General features: G+C 40.3%; 1 protein-coding gene across 6 annotated transcripts in view; it reads left to right on the top strand.

Moving 5' to 3' along the window:
* The window catches only part of TNNI3K (TNNI3 interacting kinase), a 279,187-nt gene that overhangs the window by 255,676 nt on the left and 4,094 nt on the right, over nt 1–19,417 (top strand). For 3 of the 6 annotated variants that reach the window (XM_021096470.2, XM_021096471.2, XM_084964688.1), the window contains one exon: nt 19,304–19,383. In XM_021096470.2, the coding sequence (XP_020952129.1) occupies nt 19,304–19,383 (80 nt within the window). Of the gene's footprint in view, nt 1–19,283; nt 19,384–19,417 lie in introns of all 6 variants that reach the window. The other 3 variants (XM_021096473.2, XM_084964690.1, XM_084964692.1) reach the window with 1 other exon arrangement.

The following is a 19,417-nucleotide window of genomic DNA, read 5'->3' as shown; positions in this document are numbered from 1 at the left end:
TTCCAGGCACAGGGGATACAGTGATCAGCAAAATGGACCTAGTCCTTGTCTTACAGAGTTGGTGAATGGGCTGATGATAAGAGGGTACGAGGTCTAATCAGTGAATATATGAATGAATAAGTAGGTCAATGAATGTTTCTAGCTGTTTTTTACTTAATAAATAGTAAGTGTTTTGATCTCTGAGAATAAATAAAAATGTCTTTAAAATCTGTGCTACTCTGTTCATAATGCCATTTCTACTATGAAGCATAACCATGCCAAATCCCAGAGTGACCATGGGTCTACTTCCCACTGTTGTTCATCTTCTAAACAAGCATCTGGGATCCAGGTAGAGCAAAAAGGCCAGGTGAAGGAGATATTTCAATATCCTTCTAAAGATAGATGGTAGGGGGTAATTACTATCTGTCTCAGTTACTAACCTTCTCACTTTTCCAGCTGTCTCATGCAGAGATTCACTGGCCAGAGACTGTTCTTTTTAAAAAATCTGGTTCAGGCACTACTGTAAACTTAACGTAGCAGGTGAAGTATTCAGGCCCATGACGAATCAGGGCCAGACACAAATAGAAGGCTGTGGACTCAAGGGCTTCAAAGAAAGACATTTAAGGCAGTGCTGAACTTGGAGCTGCTGTTTGCACTTGCTAAGAGCCGGACTCCAAAGGAGGCAGCAGCTGCAAATGCATATAAATAAAGGGAGCATGTTCCTGGAGTTCCTATGAGAACCCACGGAGGCTCGGATTACCCATTCCCCAGATGGACGAGGTTTCCTTTTAGCTTGGTGTCTCATATTAAAAGGTAGACCAAGAGGTGCTTCCAGAGTGGTGCTTGGGGAATATTTGCAGTGGGAGTTGCATGACTAATTCTTTCAACACAGTGTAGAAAACTTATTCCTGAGGATATTATATATTTTAAAAATAGCATGAAAAAGAGGAACTCTGTCTTTTCCCCATATAGTCCTAAAATGGAAGCAATTGTTTTTCTAACTCCCTAAAGTATACAAGTATGGGGGTGGGTTGAGGAATCTCTAAGGAAGTAATCCCAGAATGACATTATTCATTTTCTGATTGGAATATTGAGTGATTCAAATCTGGATTAAAATTGATGGGGTTCTTCGGGTTGTCTGTTGTCTTTTTTACCCTAGCCCCTGACTTTAGTGAAAATTTTGCCTATAGAAGGAATTCAAGATTAGACTGTGAACATATAAAACCCAGCACTGCATGATCCAAAGCATCAATAGGTTCATGACCAGAAGCCCGATATTCTAACACCAAGCCCAGTCATCCACTAGATACTGAAAAATCCAAATTGCTAATGAGAGGATAGACCCTATGTGTTCACTTCACTCCAGCAGATCACAAGGCTTTCTCTAATTCAGCAATGCTGCAGGGCAGAAAAACAAGGAGCCACGGTGTGTGTTGTGATCCTTCTCCTCCCTGTTACTGGCCAGGTCACTCACCTCTGGCAAATTACCTGCCCTTTCTGCCCTTCAGTTTCTTAAAATAATAACAATAATAGTAATACCCATCCCACATGGTTGCTGGGAATATGAAATGAGAAATTAAATATATATATGTGTGTGAAATAGATGTTCTAGCACTTATGACTTTAAAAAATGCTTTTATAGACATTATCCTAAGTGATCCTTCTATGAAACTTAATGGCTTTGCATCAGAGAATTGTGAGTATGATATTCCTGTTTTGCTACATTGTCTCAGTTATGTGTCCAAGAGAACAAGCCCATTCTCCCAGGCCACAGTCCCAAAGGCAGGGTGAATGTGGAGTTCTTGCTTTCACTAGAGAAGTTTCTATGCAAAACTTTGGCATTTGGCAATAGCCCAATCGTGGCAGCCGCAAACACAGTCAAGTAATTTTCACTGCGGCATCCACAAAGACTTCGGTGAATTCTTCTACGTGAAAAGTCTTTAAAACACACAGTAACCATGTGGTACTTGGCATTAATAGTGTTTGGGGAGTTCCTGCTGTAGCACAATGGGATCAGTGGTGTCTCTGGAGCACTGGGACACAGGGAGTTTTTCTTTGTTTTTGTTTTTTGCTTTTTATGGCTGCACCTGTGGCATATGGAAGTTTCCAGGCCAAGGGTCAAACCAGGGGTCAAATGCCTAACGCAGGATCCACACATATGCAAGCCACACCACAGCTCACAGCAACAACAGATCCTCAACCCACTGAGCCAGGCCAGGGATCACACCCCAGTCCTCATGGATACTAATCAGTTCATTACTGTTGAGCCACAACGGGTGCAGTAGGTTAAGGATCCGATCTGGTGTTGCTGCAACTGCATAGGTCATGACTGAGGCTCAGATATGATTCCTAGCTCAGAAACACCATATGCCACAGGGAGGCCAAAAATGAAAAGGAAAAAAAAAAAAAAAAAAAAAAAAAAAAAAACTGCTTGGAAACATTCAAAAGAACCTGTTAGGTATGTCAACTGCCTGGTCTCTGCCCCATTCAGCAGGTTATGGAAACCAGTAGAGGGGTTACCTCTATGGGCCTGCCTGGTGTAGAAGGGGTTTGGCCCTTCCAATAGTGAGGTGCAGGCCCTCTGCACCCCACACTACTTGGACCCCAGGGCTGCTGCTTGGTCACACTGGCTGTGGCCAGAGACAGGCTAGAGTCAACTAGTAAATCCCTACAGGGCCTCCATACAACCGTTCCAAAAATTGTATAAGAAAATGCATTAACAAAGGACCTCATGCATTTTTTTTTTCAAGAAGAATTTCATAAAAGATTTTCCATTTGTCTCAGTTCCAAGGGCTGTGAGCATTCTTCAACTTAGGCTTTCATTTAGCAAATATTTATCCAGGGCCTAGATTTCTAGGCTTTGTGGACACTACAGCACATGAAACAAACATGAATCTTGTTTGCTGCTCTCATAGAGCTTTTATTCTAGTGGGGGAGAGAAGCGACAGACACAGTTTTCAAAGTAAGTGATGTAGGAGAGTTCCTGTTGTGGCTCAGTGGTAACAAAGCCAACTAGTATCTATGAGGATGCGGGTTTGACCCTTGGCCTCCCTCAATGAGTTAAGGATCCATCATTGCAGGAGTTCCCATTGTGGCGCAGCAGAAACAAATCCAACCAGTATCCATGAGGATGCAGGTTCCATCCCTAGCCTCGTTCAGTGGGTTAAGGATCCGGTGTTGCCATGAGCTGTGGTGTAGGCCGGCAGCTGTAGCTCTGATTCAACCCCTAGCCCAGGAACTTCCATATGTCCCAAGTGCAAGCCTAAAAAGCAAAAAAAAAAAAAAAAAAAAAAAAAGTAAATAATGTAGTATGTTAAAGCAGGGTTAAAGGATAGAGAGAGAAAGAGATGTGGTTTGCAATTTTAAATAGGATGGTCAGGGAAGGCCTCCCCGAAGAGCTAACATTTGAGCAAAGCTGTGAATAGAGTGAACAAGAAAGCCACTGGCCTCTAGGGGAAGAGCATTCCAGATGGTAGGAACAGCAGATACAAATCCCTTGAGGCAGGATCATGTCTGTGAATTCAAGAAACAGCCAGGAAGCCAAAAGGAGCAAAATAATCATAGGGAAGAATAATAGCAGACAAAGTAGAGAAGTAACCAGGGCCAGGTCATAAAGCAGATGTAGGCCACTGGGAGGATCTGGGATTTGCTGAGATAGAGAGGCCTGTCAATGCAGGGATTGAACAGAGAAGGAATCGCATTAAGTTGCTTCTTAAAGGATCACCTGACCTGAGGTATTTTATGGCACTGAGAGGAACAGTGGCCAATTAATTTGCTATTTTTAATTTTTTTTATTAAGCTAGAGTTGATTTATAATATTGTATTAATTTCAGGTATACAGCAGAGTCATCCTGTACAGTGTGTGTGTACAGGATCTTTCGCATTACAAGTTATTACAAGGCATTAAATATAGTTAACCTGTGCTATACAGTAAATCCTTGTTTATCTATTTTATACAATAGCTCATATCTGTTAATCTCATACCCCTAGTTAATCCTTCCCTCCCCTCCTTTCTCCTTTGGTGACCATAAATTTCTTTTCAAAGTCTATGGGTCTGTTTCTGTCTTGTAAGTAAGTTCATTTGTATCAGTTTTTTCAGATTCCACATATAAATGATAGTATATGATATTTGTCTTTGTTTGACTTTTTTAGATTCCACATATAAATGATAATGTATGATATTTGTCTTTCTCTGTCTGACTTCACTTAACATGATAATTTCTAGGTCCATGTTGCTGCAAATGGCATATTTCATTCTTTTGATGGCTACATAATATTCCATTATATATGTATATACGTAAATACACACCACATCTTTATCCATTCCTCTGTCAGTGAACACTTAGGCTACTTCCATGTCTTGACTATTGTGAATAGTGCTGCAGTGAACCTTGGGGTGCATGTATCTTTTTGAATTAGAGTTTTAATCTTTTCCATATATGCACAAGAGTGGGATTGCTGAATCATATGGCAACTCTATTTATAGTTTTTTTAAGGAATCTTCATGTTGTTTTCCATAGTGGCTGCAATTAATTTGCTCTTTTAAATCTACTGTCCATTCATACAATTATTTAATAAATACTTTATTTGGCACAGACCCTGGCCTGGGTACTAGGGGAGGCAGACAAGTTTAAAAAGCAATGATGAATGATTTAATAAAGAACATCCCAAAGAGGGCATCCAACCAGGTGTTGGAGAGGAGAATGCCCAGGACTGAAAGCTGAGTAACATTATCCAGTGGAAGAGGAGAAGGAAATACTGCTCTAGGCATAAGTGGTAATAAGGATGAGGACGATATGGGTCAGGGACTCTTCTGCCTACTTTATGTGTATGTCATCCTGTAGTCCACACAAAGACCCCCTATGATAGCTACCATTACTATCCTCCAGTGCTCAGAAGGAAAATAAGGCACAGGAAGGCTAAGTCACTTGCTCAAGAGCCACAGCCAGGAAGGGGAGATGCTGGGACCGGAAACCTGACTCTGTTCGACTCAGACTTTATGCTTCTGACCACCTGGCCACCTTGCACAGAGCTGAGCCTGAGAAATGAACCTGCAGAAATGACCAGGAGTTTAGTTCCACCAAATTCTTTTTTTCAATAGGTGTCGAAAGCATACTCTGTGCCAGACCCCAGATGCCAGGGCAACAGAGATAAATAACAAAGCCTGGCTCCTGTTCTGAAGGAGCATGCAGTCTGGTGCCACATATCAAGGCTTAATAAACACCAATATAAGGATGGCCATGCAGATCTAGCTGTGCGGAAGGCCACAGAGCACTTCTTACAGAATCCACAGTCATGTTCCTGCCAACACCAAAGGCAAGAGCAGTGGTCGGCCCAGCAGGAAATGTCAAACCTGTGGCTGCCCTAGGATTCAAAGACACATCCTCACACCAGAGTAGGGTAAGAGCCCCCACATTACTGGCAGGAGAAGAGCTTTTCAATGAGAACAAGGCACCCTAGCAGCATAATACTGCTTTGTTATTCAGGGTCTGACAGTAGAGAATACACAGAGGCGGAGAGGAAAGCTTTAGTGTTGTGTGATGAGGCAAAAGGTCCCAGAGGTTTGGTATACATTCACTTAAAACAAAACAAAACAAAAAAAAAATTGCTTGTAATTTTGTAACCTCCTTAGGGTGTTTCAAGTGGTTTGTGAAGATCAATGTTCTGCATGTTCAAAGAGTTTAGGGAGTTTTAAAATCTTCCCATTCAGACTGGCCTGTCATAAAGAACAAAGGAACATGGAATTTCTTGCAGGGATTTGACTTCATACAAGGGAGCCTAGAGATGTAAAATCAACGAAGATGGCCTTTGAACATTCCTCCATCCAGAAGGGGAAAAGAATGTGTACTGCTCTGTAGGCATCTATGTAGTTGCTGCTTTCATCTTCCATCAATAAAATTGGTTTTCTGATTTTTATTTACGTACCCACACAGTGGCCATTATTATAAAGCAGTGATTAAAAGCTTGGGCTCAGATGGACTAGAGGTCAAATTCAAGTTCGACCATTTATAAGCTATGTGACCTTGGGCCAGTTAGTTGCCCTAAGCCTCAGATGTCTCAGCTGTAGGATGAAAATAAAATCCCCTTATTCATAGGGTTGCAATGAGGGTTAAGTGAGAATATAATTTGCACAAGCCCGATATACAGGAAACACTGAATAAATGTAAAATAAACTATGTATTTTTTCTGTTTTGCCATTAGCTCATGTATTTTAGTCTTTATTATTCCTCTTCCAAGGGAACTATTAAATGAAAGACAAGTGGAGTTCCTACTTTCACTGAGATTGTGTTGTTTGGCCCAAAGGTGGAAAGCAGATTAGGAAAGCAACATGTTTAAGGTTTATCTATTGCTCTAAAGCAGAAGTTAATAAACTATGGCCCACAGGCCAGATCCAACTCCCTGCCTATTTTTGTAAAGTTTTAGTGAAGCACAGTCCTACTTCCTTGTTTGCATACTGTCCATGTCTGCTTTTATGCTACAATAGCAGCATTTGTTGAATAGGTGCAACAGAAACTATGTGGTCTGCAAAGCCTAAAATATTTAGTATCTGGCCTTTCACAGGAAAAATTTTCTGACCCTTGCTCTAGAAACATAAAGAAATAATCCAATTTCCCAAGTCACATAGCTCTGAAACTGCAGGCTTTGGAAACCCATCTCCTCATGGAAAATTATAAGGTCAGTCTTCAAGAACACATTAACCTCAACTCGTCAATGCCAGGTGTTGTGTGAGACTCCAGGGGATACAGAGACTCCTAGGCAGGGTCCATCCACAGTCCAGTTGGGGGTCAGCTGAGCTTGCAACCAGACAAATTCTGTGCCAGTGATCAGAGCAAATGGCTGAGACAACACTGAAACCTTTGTGGATCTTTTCTCCTTTCCACATGGTCAGCAGCTCTATCACAAAAGAGGAAAATACACCTCTTTTGTGAGCAGAGGCTCCTGCTGCCCTCCATTCCACTTTCCTATCTGTAGGAGAGTGCTCGGGACCACTGAATGGATGAGGACTGCCATGACTCCATGACGAGAATCATTCTTAGATTTTTCTAGCAATGATGGGGAAGGTGGAAGTGGTTGGGCAGGGAATAGGAACAAGAAGCCTTCTGCAAAGGTCACTGCTGTCATGCATGAGCCGTCAGGGGAATACAGCTCATCTTTGAGTGGTGGCTAAAGAAATGGAAGGAAGGAGGTTGACCCATGAATCAGAAGTAAGCAAAGTTAAAAATGAGTGACGTTGCAAGGAAAGAGTCATCGCTTATTTATTCATTTATTTATTCATTTTGTACTTATTTATTGGGTGTCTATTACATGACAGTTAGTTTAAGGCACTGGAAACTGAGACACAATAGTACTTAAGAACAGACAAGTCCCTGCCCTAATGCAACTTACATTCTAGTCAGGTGAGGCAGACCATCTTAGTTTGTGTTCCTCCAAAAACAGACCATGAAACAAGGATCTGAATGTTTTTGGACATGATCTGAAGAAGCACAGTGAAAGAAAGGAGAAGAAGGAAAGTAAATAAGGGGCATGTTAACGAATAAGTTACTGCTGTGTGCAGTTGAGGCTTAATAGAGTCATGTAACCAATGAGGGTATAGGACATGCTTTGGAATTTTCTCAGGGAGGATCAAGGAAGCTAGAGTATTTATCCAACCACTCTTATTCCTCAACAATTGAGGGACACTCACCGTGTGTGGGAAGGAGGATTAGCTCTGCCCCCTCCTTTAAGGACAGAGAGACGCAGGAAACTATGGGCGTATATAGAAACGTGAGAAGGTGCTTCCCAAATAAGGCAAATGGGCAGAGTTCTGTACCCACCTGTATAGGTGACAATGAATAGACATACAAGAAAACGGGGATGGTGATAAGTGCACAATTACAACAAGCTGATGGCATCAAGAATGACTAGACAGCTAGTTTAGATGTGGTGGTGAGAGTGGCAAATACAAGGAAGACCATGGGGAACAGCATGTAGCAGAGCTAAAAAGCAAGTGCAGAGTTCCTAAGACATGAACAAAGAAGAGGACTAGAAGGCCTCTGTGGTGGACGGAGGACAGGGAGCAGGGAGAGAGAGGTACAGGATGAAGTCCCAGGTGGGCAGAGGCCAGACCACGAAGGCTTCTTCAGCAAGGACAGGGCTTGGGGATGGTGTTCTGCTGGTGTGGGGCAGTCACTGAGGGATTTGGAGCAGAGACATCACATCATCTGATTCATATTTTTTAACATTCATCCTTGTTACTCCTCTTCTCCCTCTTCCCTTCTCTTCATGAATGTTGAGTACCAAAAGCCATTAGAGGGCTGGGCAAGGTCAAACGTGCCAAGGATGTAGAGCAGGATGTCTGAATCCACGTATGGCAAGAGACTGGTGCGAGTGGTGGTGAGAGTGGTGAGTGGCAGCTGCCTGGTATAAGGTTAGAAGTCAGAGGGGAAGGACAAAGGGATTCCTTAGGGGTTGGGCTGTCCAGCCAAGGTGCTGGAACCCAGGTATGGTGAGGACGATGTCCACATGGGAGAGCAGCCTGGCATGAGAGGTTGAGGTCCAAGCCTAGGAGGAAGGGCGTTGGTGAGAGAGGCACTGAAGCAATGGCCCTACACACGGAGTGTCAGCACCATGTAGGGAAGTTGTGGCCTCTGGGGTTCCATGCAAATTGAGAAGGGCATCTGCATAGGAAGGTGCCTGGTGGTGAGAGGTTGGGGCATGAGAGCAGTGAGGGTATAGGTGTAGGCAGGCAGTCCTGTGCCAGTGATTGGAATCCAAGCAGGGTGAGGAGGGCACCCACTTGGGGCACACAGGTGGGGAATATCCCAGGGCAGGGGGTCAGAACCCAAGATGGTAAGGAGGGCGTCTTTGTGGGGACAACAGTGGGGATGGAATATTGGGACCCGAGTGGGGTAAAGAAGGGCATCCGTGTGCACTGAGGGGTGGCGGTGCAACAGCAGCCAGAGGTTTGTACATTCAGGGGTGTTGATCAAATTAAGCAAATATACTAAGGATAATGGGAATCAGGTTTTTGACTGGTCAGAGAAGGGCATGTACACACACACACACACACACACGCACATATATATGGAAAGAGAGAAAACAAGGATAGGCCCTGTGATGATTTGAATTGGCAATACAGGTATGAATTTCCTATTTAGGGCTGGAGGGAGAAGTCTAAATGCATTTATAGTTGTGTATATATATGTATATTCTCTATCTTTGTCTGCTCAGTGAGAGGGCTTAGCAGCACACCAAGCACCTGGATCTTGGTTTCTAAATACTAATCTCCACTAAAAAGAAACAGGATACTTTGGAGAAGTGGGAGATTTCAAGTCGGGAACAGGGAATATACAAAATATGCCTGGAATATCTTGTACCAAAAAGTAAAGAAGTACTCAAAGAAAGAGAGGTATATATCAAAGGGACTGCTTGCCAACTATGAGATAACTTGAGCATCAAAATAAATAATAACCATAACATTATAATTCATTGAATGAAATAGTAACTTTAAGCCCACACAGATATGAAGAAATAAAGATAATGAAATTTAGATGAGATATGGGATCTCTCCCCCAAAACAGTTATTAATTACAAAGAGGAAGAGAATAATTTTGTAGTGGTGAGCTCTGTTAGACTCTACCTTGATCAAATAATCAAAATTAACAATACAATAATGAGATAAATGTATTGAGACACAATGAAAAGAATATAGCATCATTTCTGTGATACTTCCCACCAAAGATGTTTAATTTTAATTTTATTGTAAGTAAAGCTCAAATAAAGCCAAATTGAAGGATATTCTGCAGAATAACTGGCTTTTCATCTTCAAAAATGTCAAGGTCATGAAATTCAAGGAGAGACTAAGAACTGTTCCAGGTTGAAGGAGATTAGAGAAGCATAACCAAAGGCAGCATGTTATTCTGAATTAGATCCTTTTGCTATAAAGAACATTATTAAGATAAATGACAAAACTTGAATGGAGTCTGAGGATAGGTGGTGGAATAAAGTGGTTATGTTGTGGTTATGTAGGAGAAAAATCTCTCTGTTTTAGGAATACACTAATGTTTTGGGGAGATTATGAACATCAGATTGGCAATTTGCTCAAGTGGTTCAGGGGGAAAAAAGGACCAATATTGCAGCCTTTCTTTATTTTGAGTTTGCTTCAAAATGAAAAGTTAAAATATATGTATGTATTTAGGAGTCCCATTGTGGCTTAGCAGGTTACAAACCCAACCAGTATCCATGAGGAGGCAGGTTTGATCCCTGGCCTCACTCAGTGGCTTAAGGATCTGGCGTTGCTGTGAGCTGTGGTGTAGGTCGGCAGCTGTAGCTCTGATTTGACCTCTAGTCTGGGAACTTCATATGCCACAGGTGCAACCCTAAAAGGAAAAAACTACACACACACGCATATTCACTTTGGTCTTTTAATTTCCTAGGTCTTTGCACATGCTCTTACCCAGCCCTGTCCCCAAAAGTCCCCACCCCTTGGAAACCCTTACTTGTGCCTCCAGTCATTTCCTCCACATAGGAGGGGACCCTTTAGAATATGTACCATGTTTCCAGACATGAAGGCAAAGCGTACCTGTACACATCTACATTTCTGTTTACCCCAGAGGGTGGAGCCTGTGCCCATCACACGCCTATCTGCATCCCAGCACCTAGCACAGCACCTGGCATTGGGCTCAATAAACAGCCACGGAGACAGACAAAGAAAGAGACAATGTTACAGGTAAACAATTGGGAGACACTTCTAGAGCCAACAAGGTTAAGTGGGGAAAGCAGGAGATTTGAATGCTGCCTGTCCTAGGTTTGAATTACAGCTGTGTGATCCTGGACACGGTTTAGACTCTCTGAGCCCTAGTTTCCTCACACATAAAATGGGCTGTTAGGTGGAGCAAAGGTAATAAACAAGGTTTGTAAGGCATCTAGTTAAGTTCCTGGCACTTAGCAAGTAGGCAACATATTTCAGTTTCCCTTTTCATTTAAAAATAAGAATAAAAACCAACAACAAAGACCTGACATTTTGAACTCCAGCTTATATTCCTGACCTCAGTATAATTTTAGTGTATGAACTTGGATGTGTTATTTCACTTTATAAGCCTTCAATTTCCTTCTCAGTAAACTGGGAGGTGGGAGGAATGAGGAGTGGGCTTTATGACTGCCATGCTACCAAGATCTCACAGTTCTAAAATTTAACAAGCTTTCCCTTTGTTGAATAATGGTAAGTACAGACAGTGAGGGATAAGAAAGATTCTTATCCTTAAAGGATGTTCCTCGGTTTTAGTTTGGCATGCAAAGTCCAGTCCTGCTGGATTGTACAATTGACTCATTTGTACCTGCTTAAAGCAGAGGTAAATTGAGAGGTGGTAGTGTTTGGGGTTCATTAATTACTATTCGTTAATAATTTATGAGCCATCAAGGCATTAATCCATATTTTTAGTTCTTCCTGCATTTTTCCTTATTCATAATTCTTTGCTTAATTGCTTTTTCCTTTAAAAATGGGGGAGCTGAGACCTTGGATATTTGCCTAATGGCTCAAGCAGAGCTATGACCCATTGCCAAGCCTTTCAGTCCTTTTATAGCCTGGGAACACTTGCCATTGAAAGAAAGCTGATGGGTTTGATTTTCCTGAAAGAGACACTTTGCACCGACCTCTAGCCCCATTAAATACTCTGGCCATTGCCCATTTGCTGTAATGGGTGCAATAAAATTTGTTTTAATTTAGGATATGATCAAGTAGGGAATATTGACAAAGACAAAATAATGTTTTGAAAACAGCCAGGATGAAATCATGAATAAATAAATATGTTGAATTTATCTGATAAATTAGCAAAGGCTTATTCATAAGAGTCTGGACTATTTCAAAGTTAGGCCAAAGGTGATTCCATTTCTAATAGAAATGTTGTCTTTCTCTTAGGCCAGAGAAAAGGTATGCTGCCTAGAAAGACATTGCAAAGTGTAGAAAGGCATTTATCCCTTCTGACAGATCTGTTTTAAATAGATCTATTTGTTTTCAGCTAAATGCCAAAAGGAACAGCCAGATGACTCTAGTAGCCTTTTCTATGGGAAGGCATTTATTTTCTTTGTGTAAACACCTTTATTAGGGATCTCAGCAGGCTGTTTCTTCACCTTTTCTTCATATTAGTCCCTTAGATTAGTGTCAAAGAACTGAAATTCTGGTTAAATATTACCTGTATGTGCTTCCTTTTGAGTGAAAGAAATGACTTCTAACTTAGATATATTCCTCTTGAGGAAGGGGATGAGGGTGCATGTGGCTTTGATTTCTGTGCTAATATTCTTACATAGGTAACGTTGTTAGGACAGACAGCGAACAGGTCCAACAAAGCACAAAGCATATTTGCAAAGCTGTGAGGCCTCGGATGATGTTATTTTATGCAGAGTCCAAATGGCTAAATCTTCCAGGTTACAGGTAGCCCGAGGGCATTTTTAGCTGCACAAAAACTAATTGGACCAACTTGAATGGAAGAAAATGTTGCCTGAAGTCTTTAATCACACTAGTAACCTAATCGTTTTCTGTTCAACTTTGGGCAGTTTAGGAAGATGAATCCCCGTGCATGCAGCTTAGGAAAACTTGCACACGCTCTGAGCATTTGGGGGCAATCATAAACATCTCATTTAGAAAGTTCAGTGTGTGTCTCATGTTTTGACATCACTGCTCAGGAACAGGAAGACCATTGCTAGATAAGGAAAAGTTCTGACAAAAGAAAGCTGGTTCTGGCTTTCCTATAGTAGTGAGAAATATTTCTCCATGAAGAATTTATTTATTTGTTTGTTTTTAATTTATTTTTTATTGTTATTTCCCCCAACACCCTCCTGCACTGTTGGTGGGAATGTAAGCTGGTACAACCAGTATGGAGAAAAGTATGGAGGTTCCTTAGAAATCTATACATAGAACTACCATATGACCCCACAATCCCACTCTTGGGCATATATCTGGACAAAACTTTCCTTAAAAAAGACACATGCACCCACATGTTCATTGCAGCTCTATTCACAATAGTCAAGACATTGTGGAAATGTCCATTAACAGATGACTGGATTAGGAAGATGTGGTATATATACACAATGGAATACTACTCAGCCATAAAAAAGAATGAAATAATGCCATTTGCAGCAACATGGATGGAACATGAAGAATTTATTGATCATCATGCAACAGGTCCGAAACTCTGTTACTCATGACTAATTCAGTGAGCTCCCCTAATGGTAACACTCCAACATTTTGACATGTGCTGCTGTTAAATGAAGTGTATTTTAGAAGAACATGGACTGGAAGTCTAACGACCTTTGTTCAGGTTCTGGTTCTGCCTCTTGATAGCTCTGTGAGTTTATGCAGGTTATTCAGACTTTCTGAACCTGACTTCCACCTGCATAGCATTAATACCTTCTCAGACACCTCAGGAGGTTTTGTAAAAAATCTTTAAGCTAATCAAGAAAAGTATGTAAGAGCTATAAAGCCCTTTTCAAATATAAGAAATTATTATTATATCATGATGATAGAACTTAATGTTCTAGGTCATTTTATTTTCATTTGGTTGTTTTCATTTCACTCTTGCTTCCAAGCCACGTAGACTATATACGTTTGCTATAATTCACTAAGTCAAAATCCCTAGCTCTGCAAAAGTCACACTTGAAGAACATAATAAAAATGGTTTCTTGTGGGCATTCCCTTGAGGGACAGCAGGTTGAGGATCTGGCAATGTTACTGCAGCAGCTCGGGTCACTGCTGTGGCTGGGTTTGCCCCATGGCTCAGGAACTTCCAAATGTTGCAGGCGAGGCCAAAAAAAATGGTTTGTTGTGGACTATATGCCCATCTGAAATCTTCTTTGGAATGTACTTCAGTCAGAAGCAATTATGGCACTAGCAAGTATTCTGAGAATTCATGAAACACCACAGCCAAAACCATGATTCACTGCTTTAGTACCAAAAGTATTTGGCAGGCTGTAGTTTGGAAGCCACAATACTGGCTGCTTTTGAGACTTTGAATGAGGCCACTTGCACTCACCGTGGCACTGTCTGCGCCTGGCACTTGGGCAAAATGGCACCAAAATTCCCTGGAGTCTCTGCAGACACAGAATTTTCCTTATTTCCTCTTGGGCCTCCCTTAACAATATATGTTTCTGGATTAAGAGATGAGAGAATGTTTCAGGGTTTTTTTCCCCCACCCCTCAGGCATTGCAACATGAGTATTCTACCAATTTATCTGATATAAAAGCTTTTGTGAAGCAGCTCTGAATGTTCCAATCCCAACCTTATACAACCTGTCATTCAAATACTTAATGATGGGTTTATGTGAAAGTGATTTCTCCACACTTGCCTTTGCTTCATCTTAGATGGCAGTGTGGTTCTTCCTTAGGGAAAAAAAAAAAAAAAAAAAAAAAAAAAAAACGCTAAAGGAAGATGGTTCCTTCAGGCAAATAGCATGGTTCAGTTACTATATCAAATGAAATGTATCTAGACAAAAAGCTGCAAACACCAGCTTTAGTAGGAGCATAATGTGTAGCCAGGGATGCTGTGGCATGTGTGTGGGAATCAGGCTTTCAGCCCTGACCAAATGTCAGACAGGGTGGATAAGGAAGATAAAAATCTCCTGCCTAAGTGGGAACTGTGTAATCTCACTTTGCCTTTCCAACACATCAAAGCTAGTTTCACAAAGTCTACATGGTTCACAGATACCTTCGAAAGAATCATAGAATGTAAGAAATATAGGGACCCAGAACATCATGTCATGGGACCTCCAAGTGGACACCTGGCTCCCTCTGTAGCCCCCAGCACCACAAGATGCTCCAGCCACAGCTTGATTACATCCAGCAGATGGGACAAATACCGCCTTTTGGAACAACTCCATCCATTTTGGGGCAATTCTAATTTTAGGAAATACAGTATTTTGTTTCAACAATCCCCAATGTCTAAGGCTCAACTTAAAACTGAGGGGAATGTCAACCTACCTGAGGCCTGCATTGGTCCTGAATATTCAGCCGGCAGCAGCCCAGTCTAACCATTTGTCATCTGGCACAGATGACCCCTCGTTACTAACAAAGCATTCAGTAGAAACTCTGCCCATTATCTGCAGGAATCTGGCTGTTATGTTCTAACCTATGGAGTTCCCCTTCAAATTTATCTTTACAAAAAGAAATAAAGTCAGTCTGGCACTACTTCTTTTGTCTTACTGAAGCCATGCTAGTGGTTAGCAGAACTTTTTTTAAGTATACAGAAAATTTTGTTTTAATATTCCTTTCTGGAGTTTTGCCTGGAATGTTCTTTAACCCACCAGTTTAATGTGTACACACTACCTAACTCCTACTTGGAAGAACTGAAACTATGTTGGGGTGTATTTTATCTGCTAGTACTTTCCCTATTCTTCACAGTTCCTCTGTATTACATGTGTATTGATTTAATTCTCATTGGATGATATTTTTGCTTAATGTCCTTGTCGTGAGCATCATTATCTCTGCATTCATTTCAATCCAACATAGTCTCATATTTTAGTTTTGAATGCCCTTGTTGTCTTTGCATGAGTGACTATTTGCAAACAGGCTATTTTGTGCTGACAAGCCATAGTCTGAATTGCATACACACACAAAAATATGAATTGCATGTTTTAGATTTGGGTGTAAACTGGCCTCATTAGCAGCCAGTCATCTAGGTACTCTATACCCATAAAGCATGGCTTAAGAAGCAAAACATAATTTCTAAATTTTGGTTCTGCTCTTCATTCTGGATAAATTATTCATCCCTTAGTGCACCTTTTAAGAGAAAATGGCTAATAATTATGCTTATCTTTACATATACATCACAAGCTAATATGAACTTCTTTAGCCTAAAATGACTGAAACTTTTTAGCATTAAAATAAGATATATCAATATAATGTTGTAGTATACAAGAACTAACCTAAGACTATAATGTTCTATTTTAAAAGAGAAAATTTCATTCCATCCCCATAAAAATATACATAAAATTGCCATTTATTGCATATCATTCATATACATGCCTATATATAATATATATCATCCTTTTAGCATAAAAGAAGCTACCTAGGTGACCAATAATATGAAACACTGCAAAACTGAATGCTTTCCTTACCTGTCATTAGTTCACATTTACTGTCATTGAGTTCATGGGGCAGCTGCATCCTGGAAATGCCTGTTTTCACTAACCACGACTTCTGCAAACAGAGGTCCTGATGTGTCTCTCAAACTCTGGGCTTCTGTGAAACTCCTGCTGAAGTCTGGATACACATGGGTTGAGAACAACAAGTTCCTCTGATCGGGGTCTGGTTTCTTCTGCTTTGTTTGACTAGGGTGTGCTTAGTGTCCATCTGTCTGTCACCCTAGAAGAGTGGCCAGAGACAGCCTATGTGGTATCTCTTGGGCAGGAAGGTTAAGTCCCCTGGCATGAATTGCATTCTGCAACTGAATAAATAAGACAGCTCAGAGATGGACTTTTATTCTTAGGAAAACTGATAGCCTTTTGGATGATAAAATATTTATTCCCTATTATCTTCTTGTTGCCAAGACTACTGGTTATGGCACATTTTAAAAAGGAGTTAGAGTGCTAAAGAGGCTACAGGAATTAGTAGGGTAATTTTTATTTTGAAAAAATATTTTGAGTGATATTATATTGCCCAGGACTGAGTGTGCATTTAATGCTGATTGAGATCACACTATGTCCAGTACTTGAAATCACACTTTAAGCCAATACTCTTTTTCTTCTTTTTTATCATTGCTTTCCTCTAAGAAACAACATCTTCACTTTATAGCTTAAGAAAGTGAGGCAAAACATGAAGTCACTTTTAAGGCAAGTGAATTAATCAATGTGAATTCATGTGCATGTTTAGAAAAATCTAACTTTAACAAATGAACATTTTGTGATAAATTTAACACACTTTTATTATTTTAACTATTTACAAAGTACCAGCTAAGCCCCACAGGAGACCCAAAGTTGTCAGACAGGATCTCTGACCTGCAGGAGCATTCTGTTTAGTGGGGTATTACCTAGAGAAGGGAAAATTCAGGGGGAAAAAAGCGGGATTGAGGAGTTGTAGAATACACATACGCACCGAATGCAAAGAAGGTTAGATTGCAGAAGGGTTGGAGTGGTTCGAAACTGCCATAGGTCACAGGGGAAGTGCCCGGTAAGATCTTGTCACAGAAAGACCTTGTTGAGGGAAGAGTTGAATGACTGAAGAGAAGGACATCATTTAGGGAATCTGTTAATTAGATCATATAAAATTAATTATTGAGCTCCTATGTGCTGAGTGTTGAGTATATAGCAGGGAATAAGGGAGATACAATAGATAAAGCTTCCAATTTCATTGTTTGAAAGAATATGAAAATAAATGGATGAATAAACAGGATATTTTTTTATAGTTCTGAAAGAAAGAAATAGGTAATGTGACAGAGAGTGACCATAGGCAAGAGAATGGTGGTCAGGTAAGGTCACTCAGAGCGGGTGACATTCAACTGAGGCTTGAATGACAGCAGAGCTGGTCATGGGGATGACAAGGAGAGGGGTTCAGTAAACTGGGATTTGGGTTCATTAAGAAAAGCATTTCAAACAGAGTTAACAACAACAAAAAGCTCTGGATTGGGAAAGAGTTTGGAAAGTTCAAAAGACAGAAAGAATGCCAAAAAGAAGTGCTTAGCAAAAAAAAAATAGGAAGAGGGATATGAGTTGAGGTTGGAGACGTAGGCAGGGCCGGGGCCTTGCACATGAGGGTAAAGTATTTGTGCTTTATTCTAAATGAGCTGGGAAGCCATTGGAAAATTTTAAGTATGTTTTTAAGTAAAGGAATGGATTGTTCTGTTTTGTATTTTGTAAAGATCACTCTGGGTAATATATGGAGAATGGGTTATAAGGGGACAGAAGTGAAAGCAAGAAAATCAATGAGGAGGCAAATTTGCAGAGGTCCAGACATGAAAGACACTCTATGGCCAAGACCTTGAAGGAGGAGCACTGGATAGATTAGTGTTACATTTTGGAACAAAGTTAAAAGTATTTGTATTAGATGAGAGAGGTGAGAAAAACAAAGATATCAAGGATAACTCCAAGAACTGAGTGATGTGGTGCCAGTAATGACCTGGAGAGAACTGGCTTGGGACCAGGGAGTTAAGAGTTCTGCTATGGACACAGTAAGGGTAGTTCTGGGGCAACAAGGGTAGCTTCTTTGAAGATGCCAAAGTATGGATGAGAGAGATTACAAAAGGAATTACAGATATATAACTAACTGGTGGATGTGATTAGATATTAGGGTGAGGGTTTTGAGTCTGAAGAGGTAAAAACGAGGTGATTCCATTAAGCAAAATGGTAGAAAAGTAGAAGTTTGGCAAAGGAAAGGATTAATGAAGGCCAGGGATCACACAGAAATTCCCATTTGAATAGTGGGCAAGGGTACAGGCTTTAGATATGAAAGACTTGAATTTGAATCCTAAATGAGCCATTAACCAACCCTGTGCAAGAGCTACTTATAACTGCCCCAGCTTCAGTTTCTAATCTATAAAATAAGAGAAATAATTTGGTAATAATATGATAAAAATTAAATAAACGAAATAGACTATATAAATGCTTAATACATAGGAATCATGCAATAAATATTATTATCATTATCTCTTATAATTACCATTATAATAATAATAATACCTCTCAGAATGTGTTTCATTTACATCGATTATTACTAAAAAATAATATTCTGATTTTTAGTCCCTTTTAAGTAAGGCTTACAAGGATATTAACCTAGGTTTTATATTCAGTTCTCTTTTGCTTTATTTAATCATCAAAACAAATTAAGGAGTGGGATGGACTGGGAGTTTGGGGTTAATAGATACAAACTATTGCATTTGGAGTGGATAAGCAATGACATCCTGCTGTATAGCACAGGGAACTATATCTAGTCACTTGTGATGGAGGATAATGTAAGAAAAAGAATATATATATAAGTGAGTGTGTGTGTGTGACTGGGTCACTTTGCTGTACAGTAGAAATTGACAAAACCCTGTAAATCAACTATAATGGAAAAAATTAAAATATTTTAAAAATTGCAAATTATTTATGTACTTTTCCCATTTTTTTGATCAATAAACTGAGGCTCAAAAAGGGTGCCATGTCCAAGGTTACACAGTTAGGAACTGTAGCTGACCTGGAAGAGCCAGGACTCACAATAGATCTGAACTTTTCCTCCACAAGTCAATAGTAAGATAAAACCACCTTTGTATCACTCTGCCACTTTTCTGGGTATCAATGTTGAGTGAATAAATTCTGTTTTATAAAAATGTTATTAGCAAACTATCACCATGGTTTTCATAGTGTCTCGTGGAATTTTCCAGTGCTGGACAATGTCCCTCTCAAGGCCTGTCTTTGGAGGATATGAAGAGAAGTCTTCCATTCTCACCCATTGACAAATATGGTAAGCACACAGATTTTTCAGACTAAGGAAACCA

This window comes from Sus scrofa, chromosome 6 (assembly GCF_054392235.1).
Source record: "Sus scrofa isolate SSC_HxYL_T2T_F1_AM1 chromosome 6, Sscrofa_HxYL_maternal_Yorkshire_Landrace_v2.0, whole genome shotgun sequence".
Classification (NCBI taxonomy): domain Eukaryota; kingdom Metazoa; phylum Chordata; class Mammalia; order Artiodactyla; family Suidae; genus Sus; species Sus scrofa.
The sequence above is the reverse complement of the archived record's forward strand: the minus strand, read 5'-3'. Positions and strand labels throughout refer to the sequence as shown.